The 21,869-nt window shown below is 40.5% G+C and overlaps 1 protein-coding gene across 1 annotated transcript; it reads right to left on the bottom strand.

The window, feature by feature from the left end:
* Window positions 1–2,299: 2,299 nt before the first annotated feature.
* Window positions 2,300–20,996, bottom strand: LOC105355998 (protein FAM110C-like). Its single transcript, XM_023964338.1, has 2 exons — window positions 20,833–20,996; window positions 2,300–6,123 (listed from the first exon to the last, which is right to left on the bottom strand). Exon 2 carries the CDS (start codon window positions 5,528–5,530, stop codon window positions 4,199–4,201), a length of 1,332 nt encoding a protein of 443 aa, XP_023820106.1. The 5' UTR covers window positions 5,531–6,123; window positions 20,833–20,996; the 3' UTR covers window positions 2,300–4,198.
* Between the last annotated feature and the right edge of the window lie 873 nt (window positions 20,997–21,869).

The following is a 21,869-nucleotide window of genomic DNA, read 5'->3' as shown; positions in this document are numbered from 1 at the left end:
TGAACTTCTAGTACACTGCCTCACTTTTAGCTAAGGTTATCAAACCTGATTTAAAAAAACTGATATTATGTAAAAATCTGCCACATTTTGCACAAACTATGCAAACAGGTTTTAATTATGATACATACAGAAGTTAACAAATTAAGCAACTCTGTCACTATGGCAACAGTGTATTCTTAGATAAGGTTTTGACAAACTGACTCCAAAAACATAATATTCTGTGTGGAGCTAACCTATGGTACTTTTCCTACTGTATGTCACTAATTTGCAACGTACCATTAAATCCAGAAGTTTTCTTATTGTGGAGTAACCTTTGGAATCCCTGGAAAAACACTGAGTACTATTTTTTTCATAATTGCAATAAAGTCAGGCATAAAGGAGTTCACTTTTTTTTTACATTTTTTTTTAACTTTGCATCAAAAATTCATAAACCTATAAATGATGAAAAACACAAAATACTTTTTTGATTAAGGTTGAGCTGCAAAAGCATTTTCTGTGAGCTTTTAAAACATTTTATGGATGTGTGGTTAGGAATCTACAAGTTGCAGAAAAGCTGTTTTTTTTCCCTTTACAGAGAATCACTCACATCCGTGACAAAGGCCTTCCACATCACACTGAGAGTTTAATTCTCCCTGCAGTGGGACCGCCTCAGCTGCAGCTCATAAGTCTCCCTTACGTGCATCCTTTTGATGTTTTATATCCATCTTTTAATGAAACTGTGCTTAATTGCCTGGAATAGTTTCGTCTTTTCCTCTGTCTGCGAGCTCTGTGTGTTTGTCATGAGCCCAGCCTCTTTCCAGCACAGACAGTCTGCTGAAGCTGCTGGCACAGAAGAACTAGGCCAGATTTGACACACTTCACAACCCAGGCTAACTCTGTCTCATATGATTGCCTCTCAGCATTCAGAGAAGTAAAAAAAAAAAAGTCTGAGCTCACAGCGTCACAGCTGGAGGCCACACAAAACTGCTGTGTTCAATTTGGACTGTTGTTGAACATTTGACTTAAGTTATTGTGTGAAATGAAGCCCCTCATCAGTCTCATCAATTAATAAATCTAATAAATTGCAAATCACTAAAATATTTAGAAAAATCAACGAAAGTATTTTTTTCCTCTGTACGTAAAATGTGTTATTCAAAGAAAAACCACAATTGTCAAACAATCTTCAAGTGACCTGAAAAGCAACTTTTCTTTAGTAAAACCTCTGCTTTATCAAACTATTATTAAGTTCAAACTTAGTTCAGCAGGATTGGCTCAGGGACAATGCTGTAAAAGCAACAATCTCTCCGCCTTCGGTGGGGTTTTCTGTGCAGGTGAGATCCCACATCTGCTCCACCAAAGCACTGATGGGCGTTTTCCTGTTAGTCCATCATCCTCGTTTCAAACTACCTGACACGTTCTTTCAAACAGGTACGCCAGCTCAGATTTCCCACCTTGCTAATGTTGCTTGCTCAGCATCAGTCAGAGTCGGACAGTTCTCTCATAAACAGAGCGGGATTGTTCTCTGCCAGCTGTTGTCTGTTTATTTCCAGGCAGACTGTGGAAGAAAAGCCAAACCCAAAACATGACCATATGTTTAAACCTGGTCCCATGAACCCAAAACAGGATATCACAGCAGGCCCTCCGGTCGAAGTGACTGACTGAGACACTTGGGGGGGGGGGTTATTCTATGAGAAGGACAGAATGGGGAAAAAAGAAAAAAAGACATAATGTGCACGTTCTGATTCGTAGTCTTCCATATTTAGAAAAATCAATATTTGCCTGATGAGCCTAAAATGTTTTCTTAGATGCATAAGCTCCTTGAAATCCTGCTATAAATGTGCATTTCTGCACACAGGGAGGCAAAGAGTTAATGCAGTTCAAAGAGTCCCATCGCTCAAATGTCATCTTAACTGTGTTTCCACCCTTGTCGCAGAAATTAAACAATTTAGTTGCTCCGCATCACCGGGGAGTTTTCCACTATCCATTTTTTTTATTTTTTATTTGATGGAGTCAGCAAAGGGCCTTCTTCTGAACATTTCTATCCGCTGTTGGGTGGAACAAGTGAAAAAAAAAGCTGGCTCACGGAAAACAGTGTGAGGACGAGGTGGAGGAACTCCTCCAGACTCTGCAGACACCAGGCCACACATAGAGGCCTCCTTTGTCTACCTACACAACCTGATGCAGCTCCCAGGAACATGCTATGCAGGGAATGCTATAATGAGTGATGTGTTTGAGATAATATGAAAACCGATTTGGTGTGAGTCCAGACGCCCCACCCTGCTCAGATTTTTTGGAAAAAAAAGAGACCCAGGAACTGATATTACCTCCATACATGTGTTTATTTGCAGTGTGTTGAGCATACACAAACTTATTTTAGAAAATAAAAACTTTTTTTTTTTGTGTACAGAAAATAAAGGATTTAAACAGATCCTCTCAGAAAAAAAAAATTCATTTGGAAACCTTTAGCCTGTAGGCCTCTCAGTCCATACTCCACATATCTCAGACCTGCACACATTTTATCAGCATCCTTCAGTCAAGAGATGGAAATGACCTTTAGTGGAAAAACAGAGAATGGATGAAGTGAGGTAAGATCCGTGGTTATCAGTGAGCAGAGGGCAACCTCAGCCTCCCCTGCAGTTTTGATGAGAAAACTGGGGAGAGTAAACATCTGGAAACTTCCAGATGGTGAAAGTGAATCTTCAAACATCAAACAGCTTGAGTCTCCCCCACTTTAGAGAGAAATTAATTAAATAAGCTTACTGCTAAAACAGGATTTACCATCAACAATGTGGTAATAAATGTTTTTTTTTATTATAGCTTGCATGAGTGACCATTGTGGGTGTTAAACACTGACCTTACAGGTGAAATAAATACTGTCTGAGAAGCTTCAACAGAAGGCGGACACTGATATGAATCCTCTTCAGTTTAAAAGCTCTGGAAAGTAAAATTTCAATCTTTAATCTCTGTCCAGTTCAGTGCACCAACAACCCCACAGGGGCGCCGCCTCGCATGCCTGATCCAACGCCCGCGTTTCAGGAGCAAAAAAAACCCAACAACATACAACCTAAACTGGGACAAATGCAAATGAGGTACTCATTGTTCACTTCACACACATCACTTTTCCAGTTTACAAAAAAACAAAAAAAAAACAAAAACGTAGTCATCAAGGGCAAAGCTGGTATCAGTCTGTAAGCATTTCATCCTCTCAGCTCGGAGTCCAGTTCTGTTTAACTCTATGAATTCAAGCAAAATAAAAAAGTGGCATGAACCTTTGCAACATCCACAGATACAAAAACATTTTTTAAGTTAGAAAGTAGGATCTTTATTCTAAAAATGTGAAAACGTAATGCTTACACAGCCTTTTTTTAAAAATATATATAATCTACAAATACAAGAGGGATGTGACTGGGTTTCACTATTATCAGTTGCTATTCATTAAATTGAAAAAGCAGTAGTGTCAGAGTGGATGCCACTGAACGCTAATCTACATGCAGACTGCACTGATACTCTGTTTTTTCTTTGCAATCTTAAAAAAACAAAAAGACCCTCAAGGTTGAAGCTTTTCAGAAAGAGCCTCAACAGGCTGAACAAAGTTCACTTTAAGAGTTTCTTTTTAAAATTCCTGGAAAAAAAAGCTGCTCCCAGTTCTTTATTGTTGCTTTACAGTGAGATTTCTGCACATCAAAGAACATATTACTGAATTTTCTATAAACCGCAGCACAATAACAGCAGGTCTAAAGTGTCAAGAATCCAGCTCCCTTTAATGTGTGTGAAAATAAAGTTTTGGAAGTAACTAAAAAGCTTTATTTATTAATGAAAATCTAAAAAGACTATTTAAAATGTAATATTTCATTAATTGAATTAGCTTTATGTATTAATTGACTTCCTCATTTTAAGACTACTATCAGATTTCTTTTTTAATTAAACTTACAGTAAAATAAATTTTAGCTATGACCTATGGCAGACAAAATATGTGAAAAAGGAACTTATAAATACACAGCAATGCCCTCTTTAAAATCCTGAAATGTTCATAAAAACTCTGTGAATTCTGCAAGGATTTGGTCACTTTATCTTGGGTCTGCGGTCAAATTCTGCAACAGTTCTTCTATCATCCCTGAATTGTCTGAATAGCCTCCTGTGTTCTGACAAACATGTGCTTATCCACTGGTTTTTTTGTGAAAATAGAAGCCTCTCAAGACTCCAGATCTGTGTCCACACATTAAACGGTAGACTCTTTGGGTCCTTCCTGAGCAGCATTTTTACATCCGTAAAGCCACTTGATGACTCGAGCGTTCCTCTCGATGATCGACACCCCTGTGGGAAGCTGCTCTGCCAGCTCCTCCTGAAACAGTCCGTCTCCTGAATGGCGGGAGAACTCGCTGGGCTCTGAGGCGCCGCCGCTGTCTTCGCTCACGCTGCGGAGAGCCAGAGAGAGGGTGTCCGTGGAGCTGGCGCCGGACAGAAAGTTCTGTCGACCCAGACGCTCTATCATGTCCATGTCCAGACCACAGAAGTCAAAGAAATGCTCCTGCTCTGAAAATGCGACAGAACAGTGAAGGAGTAAGTCTGACTTGGAGCGCTGCAGCTCCCCAAAGAGTCTTCTTGATGGTGGTGGGGACACGCGCCTCCATGGGTCATTGTCATCATCGTTGCCATTGGTGACAGCACCGTTCACTGCGTCACTGGTGGTGTTTGTAAATACGTTGCTTGTGTTTTCAAGTCTGAATCTGGATCCAGGGCTGGGTAAACTGAGAGGACTTCGTTCTTGGTCGGTTTTACGGCTTCCTGCGCCGTCTGGAGCATCTTTGTCGTTGGTCCAAGACATGCGAGAGTCACCGTCCCGCGACGGGGCTTTTTCTTCACCAATCACCATCTTCTGGATTCTGCCCTCCCCTCCACCGTTCTTTTCCCTCATGGAGCCCTGGAAGAGGCGTCGGACAAAACTCTGTCCCTTCACATCCACGTTGTTGTTTTCTCCTGCTGCAGCATCGCTGAGGCTTTTACACTCCTTTTTCTGCCGATAGATGACCAGAGAGTCTGGCCTCAACATGCGCTTGCCTGTGCTCTTTCTGAGCACCGGGGCGCTGTGGGGGGCCACCAACTTGTTGGTCCCAGGTGTTCGCGGGCTGGGAGGCGTCACATAATTCACGTTGCTCCTGTTGTGCACCTCAATGTCAACTGAGGTCCGTCTGTTCTCCTTTCTGGAATCATCATTTTCATTCTCATCTCTTGAGGGGAAAGACCCAGATGAAATGGAGAAGGGAGTGTTGGATAAACGCCGTGGGGGGAGACGAGGGGTTAGGCTCCCAGGCGTGGAGAAAGCTCGGCGGGTATGTGGCGGTGGCGTGGCGCAGGGCACAAGAACGGGCTCTTGCTTGGTGTTGATCACCTGCTGGCTCTTGACGTATTTGGCTTTGTCTGCTTCTAGCCTTTCCACTGCGCTGATGGATCGCCCATGACCTCCTCCGTCAATCTGCCTGCGCAGGTAGTCTGGACCCTTGTTGAGAAGCCTCAGAGGAGACGGGGATCCAATCGGCGTGAGAGGTTTCATGTTACTTCAGCAAGTTGGGAAAGGCATCAAAACGGCAGCTCTTAAACAAACGTCCGATTTCCCACTTGGTGGTTTTGGAGAAACTTCCAAGATCAGATGGAGAAGTCAGCCCTCACCAATGCTCTCATAGTTTTAAAATCGTTCTCACTAATTCAAGGAGACCACAGAGTCTGTCTAAAGTCTCTTTGTTGGGCAGGTCAAGAAAAGCTGATTTCACTATCTGGTGTTTATTCAGGATTTTTGGACATGCAGGGAGGGAATGTTTTTTTTTTTTTTTTGGTAAGCCAACAGTGCAGCCAAATGAGATGCTCCCTGCCCACAGTGTGGCTAAAATAGCGGGCAGGGTGCACTCTGAAAGGGTAACTTCTTCCTCCCCCACTTTTCCTGCTCGTCAGTGGCGACTGCCTGGGGAAATCAGATATAATGGCCTCAAATATTTGCTTTGTGCTGGCCTTCCAAGGTACGTCAGGTCCAGACTTATTGTTTTGCTCCTGTTGCGGATGAGTTGACCTGGGGGCGGCCGGCACCAAGGCACTTGATCCGTTGAAGGACAGATGGCAGAGAGGTGGATGGCGTCCTCACCTGTGCAGACCCTTGGGAAGAGGCAGAAGGAGAAATACATGTTTTAGTTTGATGTAGTGCTCTCTCTGGGGGCAGACAGCGGAGACCAGATGGCAGGAAAGGCAAGTGTTCCCTACAGCTTGGCTCAGACTGTGCTCACTTAAAGCCAGAGGGAGCTGCATGTTTGGAGCAGCCGTGAATACAAAGCTCACACAACGGAGGATTTAATTGACCAAACTATTTTAAATACATAAATGACAAAAACATGGTTTGTTAGTCTTTGTCGATCCTCCAGAAGTGGTGAAAATAACCTGACACCAGGAGCCTCTCTCTGCACAGGAACACAGCCAGACTCATTATCATATTCTCTCAGGCCAGATGTTGGTTCAGCTATGTTTACAGCAGCAAACACAGCCTCCTGCTTCCCTAATTAAAAAAGGGGTTCAGAAATTAAGAAACGGCTTTAATTTGTTTTACATATCTGCAGCAAAACGTGTTTTCTGCACATAAGGTTGAGAGAAACAAATCTGTCAATCTGCACACTTGAAACTGCAGAAGGCAATAACCCAGAAAACGATATGTTACAAGCTCGCCGGGCGTATGAGAGTGCTTAACTGCAGCAGTTGCGCATCTATGTTCATGTGCTTGTGTGCAAACGCGATCATGGGTATTTGTGTCTCTGCTCTAATTTTGGCCGAGCGTGTCAGCACCAGTCATAAAGGCACAGCCCTGTAAATGACAGAGGGTTGCATGTGCCGCTGGAAGGCAAACCTTTCTGAGCACTTCCTTTTGTGTCGGCTGCTGCTAAACAGTGCAGGGAAGTAGTACCTTAAAAAATAAAAGCTGAAGTAGCGGCACAGGTGTGTATTGTGCAGCGTAGACAACAGGAAGTTGTGTGTGGATCGTTCCCAGCGGTCAGGATCAAATTTTATCAAAGGCTATTTTAGCATTTCCTTCACAGGGTTTATGGAACAATGAACAACACGGAAAGGAGATATTTTTAACACTTTTGATAAACTGCACAGCTTCCTCAACATAATCATGACTCATAAAATCAGAGAAAAATGTCAGCAGAAATTCACGCTCACTGATAAATCCCATTGTAAAAAAACAAGGGAGCTATTTTATATGGATCCTTGCTTCAGGACACAGCTGTCTGATTTTGTGCACAAACCAAATATCCCTGCATCATCGACAAGAAAAATAACCGTCGTTAAAATGCAGTAAAGCCAACCAAAGGAGCCTGGAGGGATGTCAAGACAAATTTAAACATATGACTGTCATCAACGAGAGCCATGTTTGTTTCACACGTCCTAATGTTTTTATGTTTTTCTCCACTTTCTTTCACAATTCATTTAACAGATATAAGCATAAAACAACTACCGTAGCTGGTTTACAGAGATCATCACATTTACATAGTCTAATGGTTGTTACAAATCTATTATTGGATGCCTGCAAGATTCACACTTTGAAATATTAATTTGAGCCTTGGCACCTGAGCCTTACTGCAACACAAAAGCTGGTTTGAAATTTGACTGGAGAAAGATTCTAGTAGGCGTTGTGTAGGTTTTCCTTTCTGTATTAATTATTTAGAAATTGTAGTCTAACTCGAGGTTGTAACTCGGAGGTTTTGAAGGTTTCTTAGTCTGAAATCTTGTAATAAATTAGCAAATTATTAAGGTTGTAGATCCCTGCTGATGCTGGAGAAGACTAACATTTAAAGACCCACTCTGATCCTATTTTGAACTCTTCTGAAAGCGTTCCAAGTGTTCTTTTAATTGTGAAATAAAAAATAAAAAAACTAAGGTTTTCTAGACATAGTTTATGTAGAGCAGCAGTAGTTCATTAGAAATTCATCTGAGCAACCCTGTGCCCTGTTCCCCTCACCATTGCTGAGAACTCTGTTCCTGCACTCCCCAGATAGAGATTGAATTTTGAGCTTAATTTTTTTAAATATATGTCCCCCTTCATCAGAAAAATGCCACAAAAACATGTAGAAAACACAATTTTCATTGGAGTGGGTCTTTAATTTGATACTAAACTGAATGAATAGGTAATAAAAACAACAATTATTTTTTAATATGATAACTCTTGATCTGACTAATTGCAACAATATTAACAAACAGAGGCATTACATTGGAATCTAGATATTATTCCATGGAGATCCCACAAAGATTTGCATATCAATGTCCCCACTTTGGATGAAGCTATGATAAAAACCTATCTGTTGTCTATACTGTTAAAATGTTCATGCTTAAATACAGAGTAATAAAAGCTGTCCTCCTACAAAATACATTTTAATAAAAATTGGAAATCCAATTTCCTGTGGTAGCCGTCCAGAGGAAAAGCCTTTCTCAAGATCCAGAGAAGATTACACAGAGCTGAGTTTCATGGGACCTTAATTACGAACTCTGAGAAAATATAATTAACTGCCGGTAGACCAATGTACAATTTTGTTTGTCAGTCTGATTGTTCAGTTCCTGACTAAACATAACTGGCACTGACACTTTAGAAGGTGAGCTCATGTTTCACCCCGGCCTTGTCGGGTCTGCCTCCACACCCCTCACAGAGCCCGTCAAAAGGCATGCCACCATAAATTACCTGAAGAACAGGGGGCCCTGGCATTCTGCTTAGTTTTTCCAGATGTTGGGACTCGGCAAAGTCAAGCTTTGTTAAGGGGGAATTGTGGGAAAAATGTCTCACAACAGGTGTGGGAAAGAAGAAAGATAAAAATGGGCATGAGGTAGGAAAAAAGGGTAGAAAATGATGAGGATGTGGGATTGGGGGTAACCGTTTGCGGTGGTGTATTTATTAGTAGATCCTGCTGGAGCAATCTGTTCCACATCTGATTTTAAAATGAAAAAAAAAAATTCCACTCACGTTCGATAAAAAAGCAAAAAAAGAACAAAACACTGTTTTAGCCTAACAAACCGAAAATACAGGTTATGTTTGGCCTACTTTGAGTGCCTTTCCTGAATTCTGCTTGTAGGGCCAGTGTGCAATCATTGAATCTGACATTAGGAGCTTGAGGGAAACCAGCCGCTTTCAAAGGTTATCTCTTGCCTTCAGCCCCGTCCTAAAGAGCACAAAGCAAAGTCTGCGCCAGAATTATTGATGCTGGCTCTTTACAATGTCTTTGTGAAGAAAACTTTTATATAAATCTGTGCATATGTTTAGAAAACATACATGTGAACACTAGTTCAACTGAAACACAAAAGCCCTCATTAACTCGATGGAGCAAAATGAGCCAAATTAGTATCCAGTGACTTGGCCTGTGATCGTAAAGCTTGTGAAAAGCGTGAGAGGACTTTAGAGTTTCTCTTTTGTTTCATGACCTCCTTTGTTTCTCACAGAATGTTGTCATTAACCTCTGAACTCTGGCATTTTCTCCCATCTCCACAGCAAACACCACTCCCTCTCCTTCCTGATGCAACCAATTGGTGCCACCCTTCCATTTGCAGTCGTGCTTGTTCACACGCGTTTGACCTCTGTCTGAATGTCTTCCTCCTGCCAGCACCGTTTACGCTCGCTCTCTGTATGTGAGCGCTTCAAAAGCTTTTGTCCATCGCAGGAGGAACAATAAAGTTTATTTTTTGATTGGAGCAACATCCTCTGATCACATTTTGATACAACTGATTTAAAAAAAAAAAAACAATTTTAAAAGCATTCTTAGTGTTTTTTTTAATAATCATTATGCCATTTTAGCCAAAATGAAAAAAAAAACTTGTGTTGACTAATCCATCTGTGCTCTCCCACTAGCTTACAGTCTCTGATATCCCCAACCTAAGATTACCGCTGCAACAAAAAGGGCGAGTAATATTGGAGCAATCCAGCCGTATAATTTTAATCCAGACACCAGCTAACCATAACCCTAACACTAGATCATGCTAGTTCTACCAGCATGTAGATCTATTTGTCTACAAGTGCAGGCATCAGAATGGAGCAGAACACGGAGCTTTTGGTTTGTCGTAGTACCTTGTCACACTTACAAGCTTTTTCCAAAGGCAATTTTTTGTCTGCTCCTGATTTTACATAAATACTCAAAAAAACCATTTTAAGATTAATTTTATTCATCTTTGTCCTCCGGTGTGAGAAAAATACTACAAGAACATGTAAAAAACTCTGATTTTCATGAGAGTGGGTCTTCATAAGGGTTTTGAATCAATCAAACATGAATAAATGCATGCCATGCTAAAGTAAATGAACTTGTACAGCTCTGTGAAATCATGTTTTATGTGTGTGGCTCTTTTTTTTTTTTAAATCTTTGTTTATTAATAAAAACTGTGTGTGTGTTTGTGTGTCCTCTCCCCCCCAACCTCCCGCTTATTCTCCCTATGATAGCCCTGCCTGCAGCGGGAGGCTTAGCCCCCCCTCAGTTAAAGAGGAACCAGATGTTTGGTGTCATCCCACATCAAAATGTTCAGACACAGACTTGTCACGTTGCGGAAGCACTGACTTTTTAATCAGCTGCCAAATTTGTGCCACATCAAGCTGCATGAAAGCACAGGTGAAGGTGTTATCAGTTATGGGTGAAGTCAGACAAATCCTCTTCTTTTTGTAACGAGAAAGTGGTGCCCCAGAGAGAAAGTAAACACAAGGAAACCCAGGAAGTGTTTGCCTCATGATAGCAGAACCTGATGGGAACTCAGAGGCCCTTCACTAGGAAGACCAAAGGGGGCCTCAGACATGAGGTTAAGCTGAGTTCCTTGGTGAAAAATGTATTCAGGGAGGCAAAACCAAGATAAGACATTAATAAATGCACAGAGCTCTACTTTGAATCATCTGGGAGTGGATTTTGCACGCTCTTTAGTCCGATTAAATGTTGGGAAGATGAGGGGCATTGCTGATGACAACCTGGCAACCTATTAAAGCCCCATTCCACTGAAAATCATATTTTTTCAACCAATTCTTGTAACATTTTTCTCATGGTGGAGGACATATATAAAGAAATTATAGATTGAGAATGTTGCATTGTAACGAACACCACAGAAATAACTGCAAAGCCTCACTTACTAATGCCTTTATGTGTTGCATCTGCACGCACTGATTCTCTGCTGTGTGAATACAAGCCCCTAACGAACCATGATTCATGACTTTGTGCACTTTTAAGCAACACTTGAGACCTTAAAGAAGTCTGCGATGAAGTAGGGTGGAGCCGAGGATGAGCGCTCTTCTGTCCTGCAAACAAAAGGATGTGCCTGTCTTTGCATTATTAATGGTGCGCGAGAATTGTCCTCCTCCAGGTCAGGAGAAAAGTGTTGACCTGATTGCTCTGCTTCATTAGTCAGGGAGCGAAAGGGACAACGTGGCGACAATAAAATGTACTTAAGTTACAATCCCCCACAGAAACAAAGAGGGGTAGCTAATTTGAAATCCTATCATCACTGTGAAGCCTTCATTAGCCGCCGGGTCCACCTCAGGGATTTCTCCAGACAGGCCGAGCAGCAGCAGAGCCACCTGGGACGACTTAAGGAGCCCCGGACCTGAACGTGCCCCCCACTCCCAAAACCATAAAATAAACAACAGGGGCTCTTAACTGTCTACTGAGGCTCTTTTGTCATTCAAACAAATCATTGCAGGCGCAGCTGAGCACTGGACCACAACAACAAAGACAAGGACTGTGACGTGCCGCCTATATGTGCAGCTAGTTTACACAAAGAGGAGGCGAAAGAAGTCACGCATAGAGCTGGGGGATAACACAATTGTGGATCATGATCCACCTCAATTTGGGATGTGACCTATTTTTCCCATGAAGGCATGACCAGGTTCATGTCAACCCAGCGAACTGAGCATCAAGGGGGTATATCCCTTTTTAACAAAAAACAATGCGGAGAAATGAAAAAATAATTTCTGTAGTTTGGAAAGGATTTTTTTTGCCCTTAAAATTCGTTTTTATTTTGCAATTATGTGAAAACCTTCACAGAAAACTAGAGATAATTCAACAAGTTTTTATTTATTTATTTATTACAAAACCCCTTCTCAATAAAAAAAACAAATCAACAGCTCCGAAGCAGAAATTATTAAAGCTCCACTCCAATGTAAATTGTGCTTTTGGTGTTTTTAAATGTTGAAGCATTTTTTTCATCTATAAATAAAATTAAGATTAAATTGCACTTCTGGGTATTTCTTTATTTAAAATTAAATTTAGGTGCTACAGACAAATACATCAGTTAATGGCTTTGTTTTTCTTGTCTAAGCTGATTTATGGCTCCACACTGTATGGATAGATAGCTCCAAAATTCTCTCCATTTTTGTTGCACCAGTAATGTTGGGTTGGGGGTGAGAAGGGGTGTAAACTAGCAGGAGAGAGTGTTAACAAAGGGATGATGGGAAATGGGGGCAGGCCAACAGTCCCACCCACAATTCAGAAGCAAATTTCTAATGAACTCCTGGCGCTCTGCAGTAACTATGTCCTAGAAAATGACACAGGTTATTGGATTTTTCCCTAAGAACAGCATCATCATGATGAAATGACCACAGTTTACCTTTTCCCCCACCCTTATGTTTCAAGAGTCGTCTTTTCTGGATTTTCACATTTGTTTAATGTTTTAAAACTGTTCTTACTATTTTTCTTCCAGTAATCAAAAACCTTTTCAGTTCATAAGCAAAAAAAATGAATACTTATATATACTGGCTTAAACAAGTTGTACAAATAAATTTAACAGCAAACTTTAGAAAATGATCAAATTCCAAATTAATGATACAAATTGACGGGAGTAATCCTTCAAGCTAAGGTTAAAATCATAAAAAGGACCTACGTGAGACACAGCGACTACTCTGACTTGTACATCTACACTATTACATTACACTGTATGTCAGGTCCTTATCAACACTCCAGCACCAACCCAGAGCTCGGACAGATAAGGTTATATGGTCACATGATTTATTGTTGTCTTTATCAATCAACTGGGCAAGTTCCGTCTTCTGTAAGGCTCAGGAAGGGTGCTGATTTCCATGAGTGCTGAACAGCTGTGATGTAGAACGTTTTATGATGCTCTGTTTACTTTTTCTGCTAAACCTCCTAAAGGTAAAGTAGCTGCTAATTTTCAATTGACAAAAGGTTATTCAATTCTTTGTTAAAGTTGTCGTAACTAATACACATAGAGTAAAAATGTATTATTTACCGGAAAAAAATTGTCTTCCAGAATAAGCAATGATGTGAAAATTCCTTTTCCAAAAATTACGACCTTCACTTCTGTACAGGAATGTAAAACCAATCTGACTTCACTGTTGATGCGTGAACAAGAGTAATAAGACAGACATATTTGCATTTCTATGTAAAAGCTATTGACAAACTCAAGGCCAAAAACTAAAAAATAAAAACTTGCTTTTTAGAATAGATATTTCTCTATTTTATACAATTCTATCTTTGCTTTATTTAATCATTTAAAATGCGAAAAATGTGCGGATATTTGGACTGACTTGATCTGATAAATAACACTTAATGTATTAAAAACATGAAAGATCCCCCCTTAGTTGTGAAATTAATGTGGTTTTGTCACTATCGTTATTGTGATTTGGGTATATTCTGGTAATAACAGAAATCTATGTTCACCCTTTGGAATAGAGTTTAACATTTCAACTAGGTCATATCATCATACCATCTATTGGTTCACATCAATTTGTGCTAAATATTGACAGTTTTTTTTCTAACCTGAATCAATTGATGGTGAGGTAGGCACATAGTTTTAAAATTTTAACGTAGGAGCTTTAGTTGAGATTCTTTGAACTACTATTACTCTTCGATGCAATAAACATCACTCTTCTGAAGCCCAGGTGAATATCAGCTTTGCCCTGGTATGCAACACTGCACACTAGTGAAGTGTTTGCGCAATTGAATCGGCTGATTCTCAAGCAAAGAAGGGCGGCTTTGGAGCAACACAAGAAGCTAACCCTAACCAAGAAACCGTTGGAATTACATCAATCGTGTAAATGGTCATAGAGTTATGGTTGTTCAAAGAGCCTGTGTTTTTTACTGTCGCCGGTCGCAGATTGAATGGTTGATTGATTGATAGCTAGATTTTCTTATGCATTATTTGACAAACCCTGATGATAAATGTTGGGGCTAGGTAACCTTTCAGTGCATAACATCGTAAAAGAAGCAGCCATTTGAAGGTGAACACCCTTATCATTACTAAGCTTGGGCAAAAAAAACGAAAATTTATCAATATGGCGATATGAGTCTGTGCAATACATACATCGTAAAAAGTGGCATAAATCAAGATGAATGATTAGTCTAAATATTTACACTCAAGCAATGACAGAAAAATTATTGTTAACACACACTGCCTATGTTATTCTGATGTGTTGTCTTAATTTTGGCCAGTAAGACCAGAGAGGCACATCGTTTTTCTTGGGTTATTTTTTAAACATACAAGTTGAGATAACTCGTAACCATTTGTTCATGTATCACAAGTCCTATTGTAATTGCAATATTTGTGACTACTGTCACACATCGGCAGTTTTCTTCATTCTGTGGAGCTCTACTCATCATGGGCAAATGTTCAAAACATTTGCCCAAAGGCGAACTATGGGAAGAACCAACCAATTCTAATAAATAAATTCTATTAATTTAATACAATTTTATGATTGTTTTAAATAATAATTTAATTAATTTCTTTATTAATATTGATTACTCATGATTAAATTCTATGAACGTAATCTTTTAATCAAATTTAACTATTAGATTGACCCCCCCCCCCCCCCCCCCCCCCCCCCACTGCGACCCAATATTTTGATGCATCTCTAAGAAACAGCCAGACTGACTCTCATTTGTCTATTTCTAATCAGGGGAAGCAGTGTGCAGGTCAAAAAGACCTCTGCTACATCAAGCATACGGGCCTATCCTGACTTTATCCAGTGTAGCGCTCAGGCAAACATCTTCACAAAGTCGTAAATTGTGTTTGCACACTGTGAACTCTCATTTAGCTCTTAGCCAGTAGAGGCAGCTCTGTCTGGCACACCGCCAGATGCTCTATTTCACCAAGTCGGCACATTTTTCACACTGCTAGACCTGTGTCTGGATCAGGGAGGGGCAACAGATCCTTCAATGGGAGAGGGCTCTGCAAAGAGCAAAAAAGGCAAAGTACACCTGTGTTATTTTACTTCTCATACTCACAGGAGAGAACCTTTTTGTAACATCTGAGTAATCCCTCCATCACCTCACACAAGCACAGCAGGCTACCAACACAACACCACCACATTTGCAGAGTAATTCTAAACACATGTTGCTGATGTTAGCAGTAAAAGGTTAGCACTGAGTTGTGAATGTTTGTGACAGGGCTGTTTGGAGGAGGCTTTAAAGATGCTCCTGCAGTGGTGCATCCCCAAACAAGTGGGTCATCTGTGATTGCAGTCCGAACCGGCCCCTCCCGCTGCCTATAAACAGATTTTCCTGCTTTAAATGATCGATTATCGGCACACAGCAAAGACTATAACCTTTCTGGCTGAAATGCTGAACTAAATCCTTGCTAAATTAAAAAAAATATGCTATGATGGAGCAAACATGGTAGTCAGTTGTTCCTGCTTTTGTCTGATGCAACCAAACGTCTCACACTTCCCTGAAACATTTTTAAATAATCATTACAAAATAATAGGGCGAGTGCTTCAGCAAAGTCATCAATTAAATGTTTCACAGTCAAGGAGCTAAAGCAGCTCTTCTCCACCATCAGGAATGTGTGGGAGCGGTTTCATTAAATTGGACTCATGCAGCTGAGAAATTTCCATCATTATTCAAATGTTACAGCAGGTAATGAAAGTAAAGGAAAAATCAGGATATAACCAGATTTGGCTAAGAAGATGTACTGCCTTAATATTAGAAAGTCCTGGAAAAGTCCTGCTGTTGTTGCTGCATCCCTAATGATCAATTTGAATTGTGCATAGCTCAGGTTTACATGACATTTGACATTAAAAGGAAAAAGTTAAGATACAGTCGGACCTTGACTTCGTTAATACATTTTATAATCTTCCGTTACTTTTAATTTCAAATTTTGTTGTTTTAAACAAACAACCACAGTTTTCATGCATAGTTTACTGCAATTTGCTTTAACAGCCTCTCACAGAGTGTATCATTGTGATGCAAATTTACATTGCCTGACATAATAAAAGCTACACTAATTGTGAGGACCTCCTTTGGTTTTGATAATGACATTGGTTTGTCATTCAGCTTTGCAACGTTTGCATTGCCACATGTTTTTCCTCCAGATTTGGGGGTTTATTTTCTTTGCAATGCTGGTTGGCCCTAAACCTTTTTTAGCCATATTATTTTATAGGAGTAGGTAACCTATGACCCCAAGGGCTACTGCATTACTTAACAAAGCCTAGAAAAGCTGCAAAGTACCTGGATCAGATGGTGGCTAAAGAAAGGGGAAGTTACCCACCCCCTCTTTTGACCTTTTAATTGTTGGTGTAAGCCATTGATTGTATAAGAAAATAAATTGTCTGACCCCTCCCTCCTCGGGTTCTAAATAGGAAGTACCCACTGGCTCTAAGAAGCCAAAATGTATATTCAAGTTCTAAACAGATGTCTCAATAAAACTATGTAGTCTCATGTCCAACATTCAAAATGTTTGACAGATTCTCCCGAACCCACTTTGAGTGATAAGGGTGTGGACTTCCAACAAGCTCAGTCCTGATTGGGGAGAGTGGTTTTCATAGAAATGTTGACTTAGACCAACTCAGAACAATCACTGCATACCGACGTTGTCTGGCTCCAACTTGGCTGTCCATGTTGCAAAAAGATGGTGACTGAATTGACTTCATTTGGTTGGAGCTGGAAACAAGTCGATTTTGGACATCATATCGACTAGCTCCAGTTCTCATGTACAGTCAATTGTGTAAGCTAAGAGCTGGGACCAGAACTGTAATAATGGAGACAACATTGTTAAGGTGTTATGAGTTACCTTTCCTGAGGCAGAATTTTATTTAGGTACCTGTGACTTTCCCTGTTGATTGGTAGCTTGTAAGATAAGTGGCCATTTGGCAACAGAAATAAAAAGTGAGAAAACACGATGTGCTTTCTAATGTTTTGCATTATACAGCCATAAGTCTTTAAATAAAAACTAAACACAGGATGTTTGATTTCTAAATGATTTTTGAAAGGAATTACAGAATGTTTTCCCCCTTTATATAAGTTTTGGGTGTGGACAAAGCTGTGCATTTGCAGGACAGAGACTCTCAGCATTAGTCCAGTAATTGGTGCTATTTTTAGAGGACTGGACACAAAACTTTACAAAAAGGAAAAAAAGAGAATGTAGACCATCCCTAGCTCCAACCGCCCAAACTTGTCTTAAAAGAGGCAACAAAGCCATCTTCCACACTCCCTGCACAAAGGCTAGAGCCGAAGCTCCACTGTTTTTCCTTGCTGCCATTTACGCTTAGCTGTTAACCTCCGGTGAACCAGCCCACTGTCTTCCCTCATTACAAATCAACCAAGCTATTTCCCAGCTAACAGCCTCCCGTGTTAAGGGAAAGAGACCTCTCTGCTGGCGGCTTCTCTTCTCCCTTGCTTCTGTCAAGACCTGAACATATCCGGAAGAATCTGGGGATGCGTCCACCTTCTCTTCCTGTGTCGGAAGGAATGTCCAGGCCTGTGTCATCTTGGTTACGGCTGAGCGGTCAAAGCATGGCACGGCTGGATGTGATGGGATGTGTCAGAGCTAGAGAGGCGCCCAGTCGGGTTGCAAACAATTACAGGGATGTGAGAGCAGTGGCGAGAAGAGCCGCTCTCACAGCTGTCACCCACTCGCAGGGGACAGTCAGGAGATGGAGATCTGTCAGATCAGGTTTCATGATCTTCTTGGCCACAATGAATTATGGATTGAGCCTTGAGCCCAGGGAGATCCAAGTGATGTAACAACAGAGGACGGCTCAGTTCTCAAAGACCAAAAACAAGTTCATTGTGATTGAATCAATCGTTTCCTAAGTCAGTTAAGCATTTAAGTCTGTTACTAAAAATAAAATAAGGAAGAAAAACTGTTCTTCAAAGATAAACCACGAAGGTGGACACAAATGTAAATGACTTAAATAAAAAAACATCTTTGCACATAAAATTGTTACTTTAGAAAACTGGTTTCATGCTCTGATGTTTACAAAACAGTAAAAATAGCAGCCTGCCACCAGATAATAGGTTTAGGTTCTTCTTTCATTCAGCATTTTTTTTTAGAAGTAGCCATTTCTGTGTTATAGTTTCTTCATTTTTGTTTTATTTTGGTACCAGATGTAAATAAGAAACTCCATCTTTCACTGTTTCTTTCCTCAAAAGTAAAGAAGTTCCCACAGTCTGATCCACAAACTAGGTGACAAGAGGCAGTAAACTTAAATTATACGCCAGACGTTTGGCGTTTGAAGTCTTACTCCACTGTCTAAAACCAGCTGCTGTGCAGCAACAAAAACTCATGCAGACTCACACTTCAAGCACCAGAGGGAAGATGATGTCATTAACAGCATCCATGTTCCCTCTAATTAGAAACTTGAGCATCCCGCCATAAGTTGGGGGGGCTTTGCTTGTAGCCATGCTACAAAAAAAAAGGGGGTTTAACAGAATCAATGTTTGATGTTTCTGCTGCAAGGCTGTGTTTTCACAAATGCATTTTTCAGGAAAGCAAAAGCCAGCCTAGAGCGTTAATGAGAAACAAACACAAGCCCTTTTTAAACTAAATCTTTTAAAATACCCAGCAGCTTTCACTCTGTCTGTGCAGTGAGCGGTAATGATGCTCACTGTTGCTTATCTGTTTGTGCAATCTTTTCTTAAAAAAAAAAGGCGTAACAAATTTGAAAAAAGTGGCTGCGCTTAATTTTCTAAATACGTGTGAAAAGTCTCAAACTTTTTTCTTTGCCACACGGACCCAAAGGAAGAGTTAGGGTGACGGTTAGGGCTTTGAATGCGACCAACAACAACATTTAGCCTTGGGCCATGTAAAATATATGCAGGCAATGTACATCTTGGTCGCATGCATTACATGAGGCCAACATACATTTCCATCAGTTTTTGTGCTTGTAAATACGTGCAAATAACATCAGCCAATATAAAAATGTCTCTCAAGATGCTTTATTAGCTTTTCTCTAGATAGTTATTACTATGGTGGGTGCAGCAGTGTGTATGAGTAAGAGTATGACATGCAAAATCCACGGTAAAAGTTGTAAAGTCAATAGGCGGTTGCAGGTTTACTCAACCTTTGCATCACTAATGACACCACAATCAGCCATGCTTGTGTTGGAAACCAAGCAACAAAGAAGAAGAGCTCAACTGCAAGTTGTTAAGTCATGATAATGATGTCAGCCATCCTGTCTGCGCCCCAGGAGGACACAGCAGTTTTCCATATTTTGCAGAAGTCCACAAGGTGATTTTAGAGGTGTGTTTACAATCAGACACTTTTATGACTCTCCCTTTAAAATGTGAGTAATATAAAGGAAGGATGCTAGCTTGCTGTAGGTGTTTACGACCTGTGACTCATCGTGGATTTCAGGTACAGGTTCCAGACAGCTAAGATTTGTAGCAATCAAAACAAAGTGAATGTTACTGCAGTTCCATCTGCTTGCAAACAGATCATTAAAAGAAGTGATGATACGGAAAAAACACATGCAGATTTCTTTCAAAGATTTCAGAATAGTGGGTTAAAAAGGAGGAAGCTGTGAACTGAAGGGACTTTGTGAAGAGGATGCTTTGTCAGCTTCTTTGCCCTCTTGATGTGAGTCCTGCAGGAAAGTAAAAGCTAATTCCTACTGTTAGAAGGCGAGTGGGACGCACTGCCAACTCATGAGCTGCATCAAATAGCATGAATTAAACCTCCCGCTGCTACTCACAGACCAGACCGGCACAGGCTCACCTATGAGAGTGTGTTTATGAGGTATGTGTGGTCTGTTTAGTCTGGCTACTATGCCATTTATGCCTCTGACCCCCACAGATCTCTAATGCTTGCACAAAGAGGTGGAGAAGGGGCAGCAGAGGTGCGTAAAGGTGGAACTGACCCCGGGGGCACAATTGTCTCCTAAGCAGAGACGCTCTTTTCATAGTGGAGGGGGTGCATGGGAAGCTTGATGGCCCTCCCGAACCAACTTTTGTTCTTTTGAAAGATCTCAAGTAACGCTCTCTTGACCATCGAGAAAGACTTTCTGCAAGAAAAGCTTAAGAGAGTGGATACAAAGAAATATTCCAGTGTATCACCAAAGTTCCTTAATGTGTCTTCTCTGTTATTTGTCCCACTTTCTCCATTCCAGATAGCTAATAGGATTTACAGCTGATTTAAACCAGGTCAGGACAGATCCTATTCATAATACACCAATCCACTGGCCAGGTTCTCAGAAAATCAGTTCATCCTTGAGTTTATGTGGACTATTAACTGGAAGCTGCCTGACATCAATAAGAGTCACGATGTCAAGGAGGAATTGCCTTATGGAGCCCAAACATCCCATAAAGATCTCAAGATTCTGGGACAAAATGTTGTCATAAAGTGTGCAACTGTTATAATTTGACCGATTTAAAAAACCCTGATCAGAGGTCAAGGGGATCGATCAGCTGACTGTGCCATAAACACACACATTCACGCGCTTCCACGAGAAGACATCACTCAGAGTGTGGTCATTCTGACGCAGCCGTTTATCTAAACAACTCCTTACCTTATTATAAAATAAACGCAACCGTGTCACTGAATCGATTTCTGACCCAAACTTCCGACTAAACTATCATGTCTGGCTGAAATCCACGTCTGATCGTGACACGTGCAGAGCGCAGACATGCTTACCTTAATCCTTCACGGTGTCTACTCATGAGGTGTATTTCAGGTCCGGTGAAGCTGTATGATCCCTGTGAGGAAGACGTGCGGCGTGGCGCTGCGCTCTGTCTGCGCTCTGCGCTCTGCTCCCTGCGCTATGCTCTGGCTGCTGCTGGCACACTGACGGCGCGCGGCGCGGCGGCGCTGTTAAGAGGGAGTCCCGCAGTGGAGAGGGTGGGCGGGGACGGGGCACATGAGCAGTGGGTTTACAGTAAAGTTGTGAAACCTTGACAAACCAACAATTTGTCCAGAAATCTCAGTTTGTGCTCTTTAATTATTTAGGATGAACCCAAATAAAACAACTTTCTTGATTGTTTTGTTTTTTTGGCCACCTTCTTTGCAAACTTTCATTCATGCTGATTGGTTTTTGTAACTGACTCAGGCATCAATCATGAACGGTGGATCTTAAATAGCCCACTTAACACATACCCCAAAGGCTTCAGCTTTTATAGCCCAGCTAATCACACATGACCTGAGCACCTTTAAGACCCTTAATGCAGTCAGTGATTAAAACAACACAATAAAAGATTCATTAAACGTGAGCCTCAGAGCCATCATGATACTCACTGTCAGACTTCTTTTTACTGCTGTATTTGTTGTTGATTAAATCAATTTTAACCAGATCAGGGTAAACTTTATTTGTTGAATACTTTTCTGAATAAAGTCATCTTCACATAAAAACATTTTTCAAATTTAAAAACCAGAAAGCAAGACAGAAAGGGAAATTATAAAAAACACAATAAAGCAGAAACTGAAACACTGATGAGATGTGAAATAGAAATCTGGCTAAGTACTAAGGGCAAACTGTATATTTATATATATATATATATATATATATATATGTATGTATATATGTATATATATATATATATATATATATATATATATATATATATATATATATATATATATATATATATATATATATACATACATATATATATATATATATATGTATATTAGGGACCTGTCCACATCAGTTACCCCCCTACTCACGTTCACATAGG

Source organism: Oryzias latipes, chromosome 16 (assembly GCF_002234675.1).
Source record: "Oryzias latipes chromosome 16, ASM223467v1".
Lineage (NCBI taxonomy): Eukaryota > Metazoa > Chordata > Actinopteri > Beloniformes > Adrianichthyidae > Oryzias > Oryzias latipes.
This window is presented reverse-complemented; position numbering and strand designations above follow the sequence as displayed.

Coding starts and splice junctions, on each gene's coding strand:
- LOC105355998 (XM_023964338.1), bottom strand. CDS start 5,530: ATGAAACCTCTCACGCCGATTGGATCCCCGTCTCCTCTGAGGCTTCTC.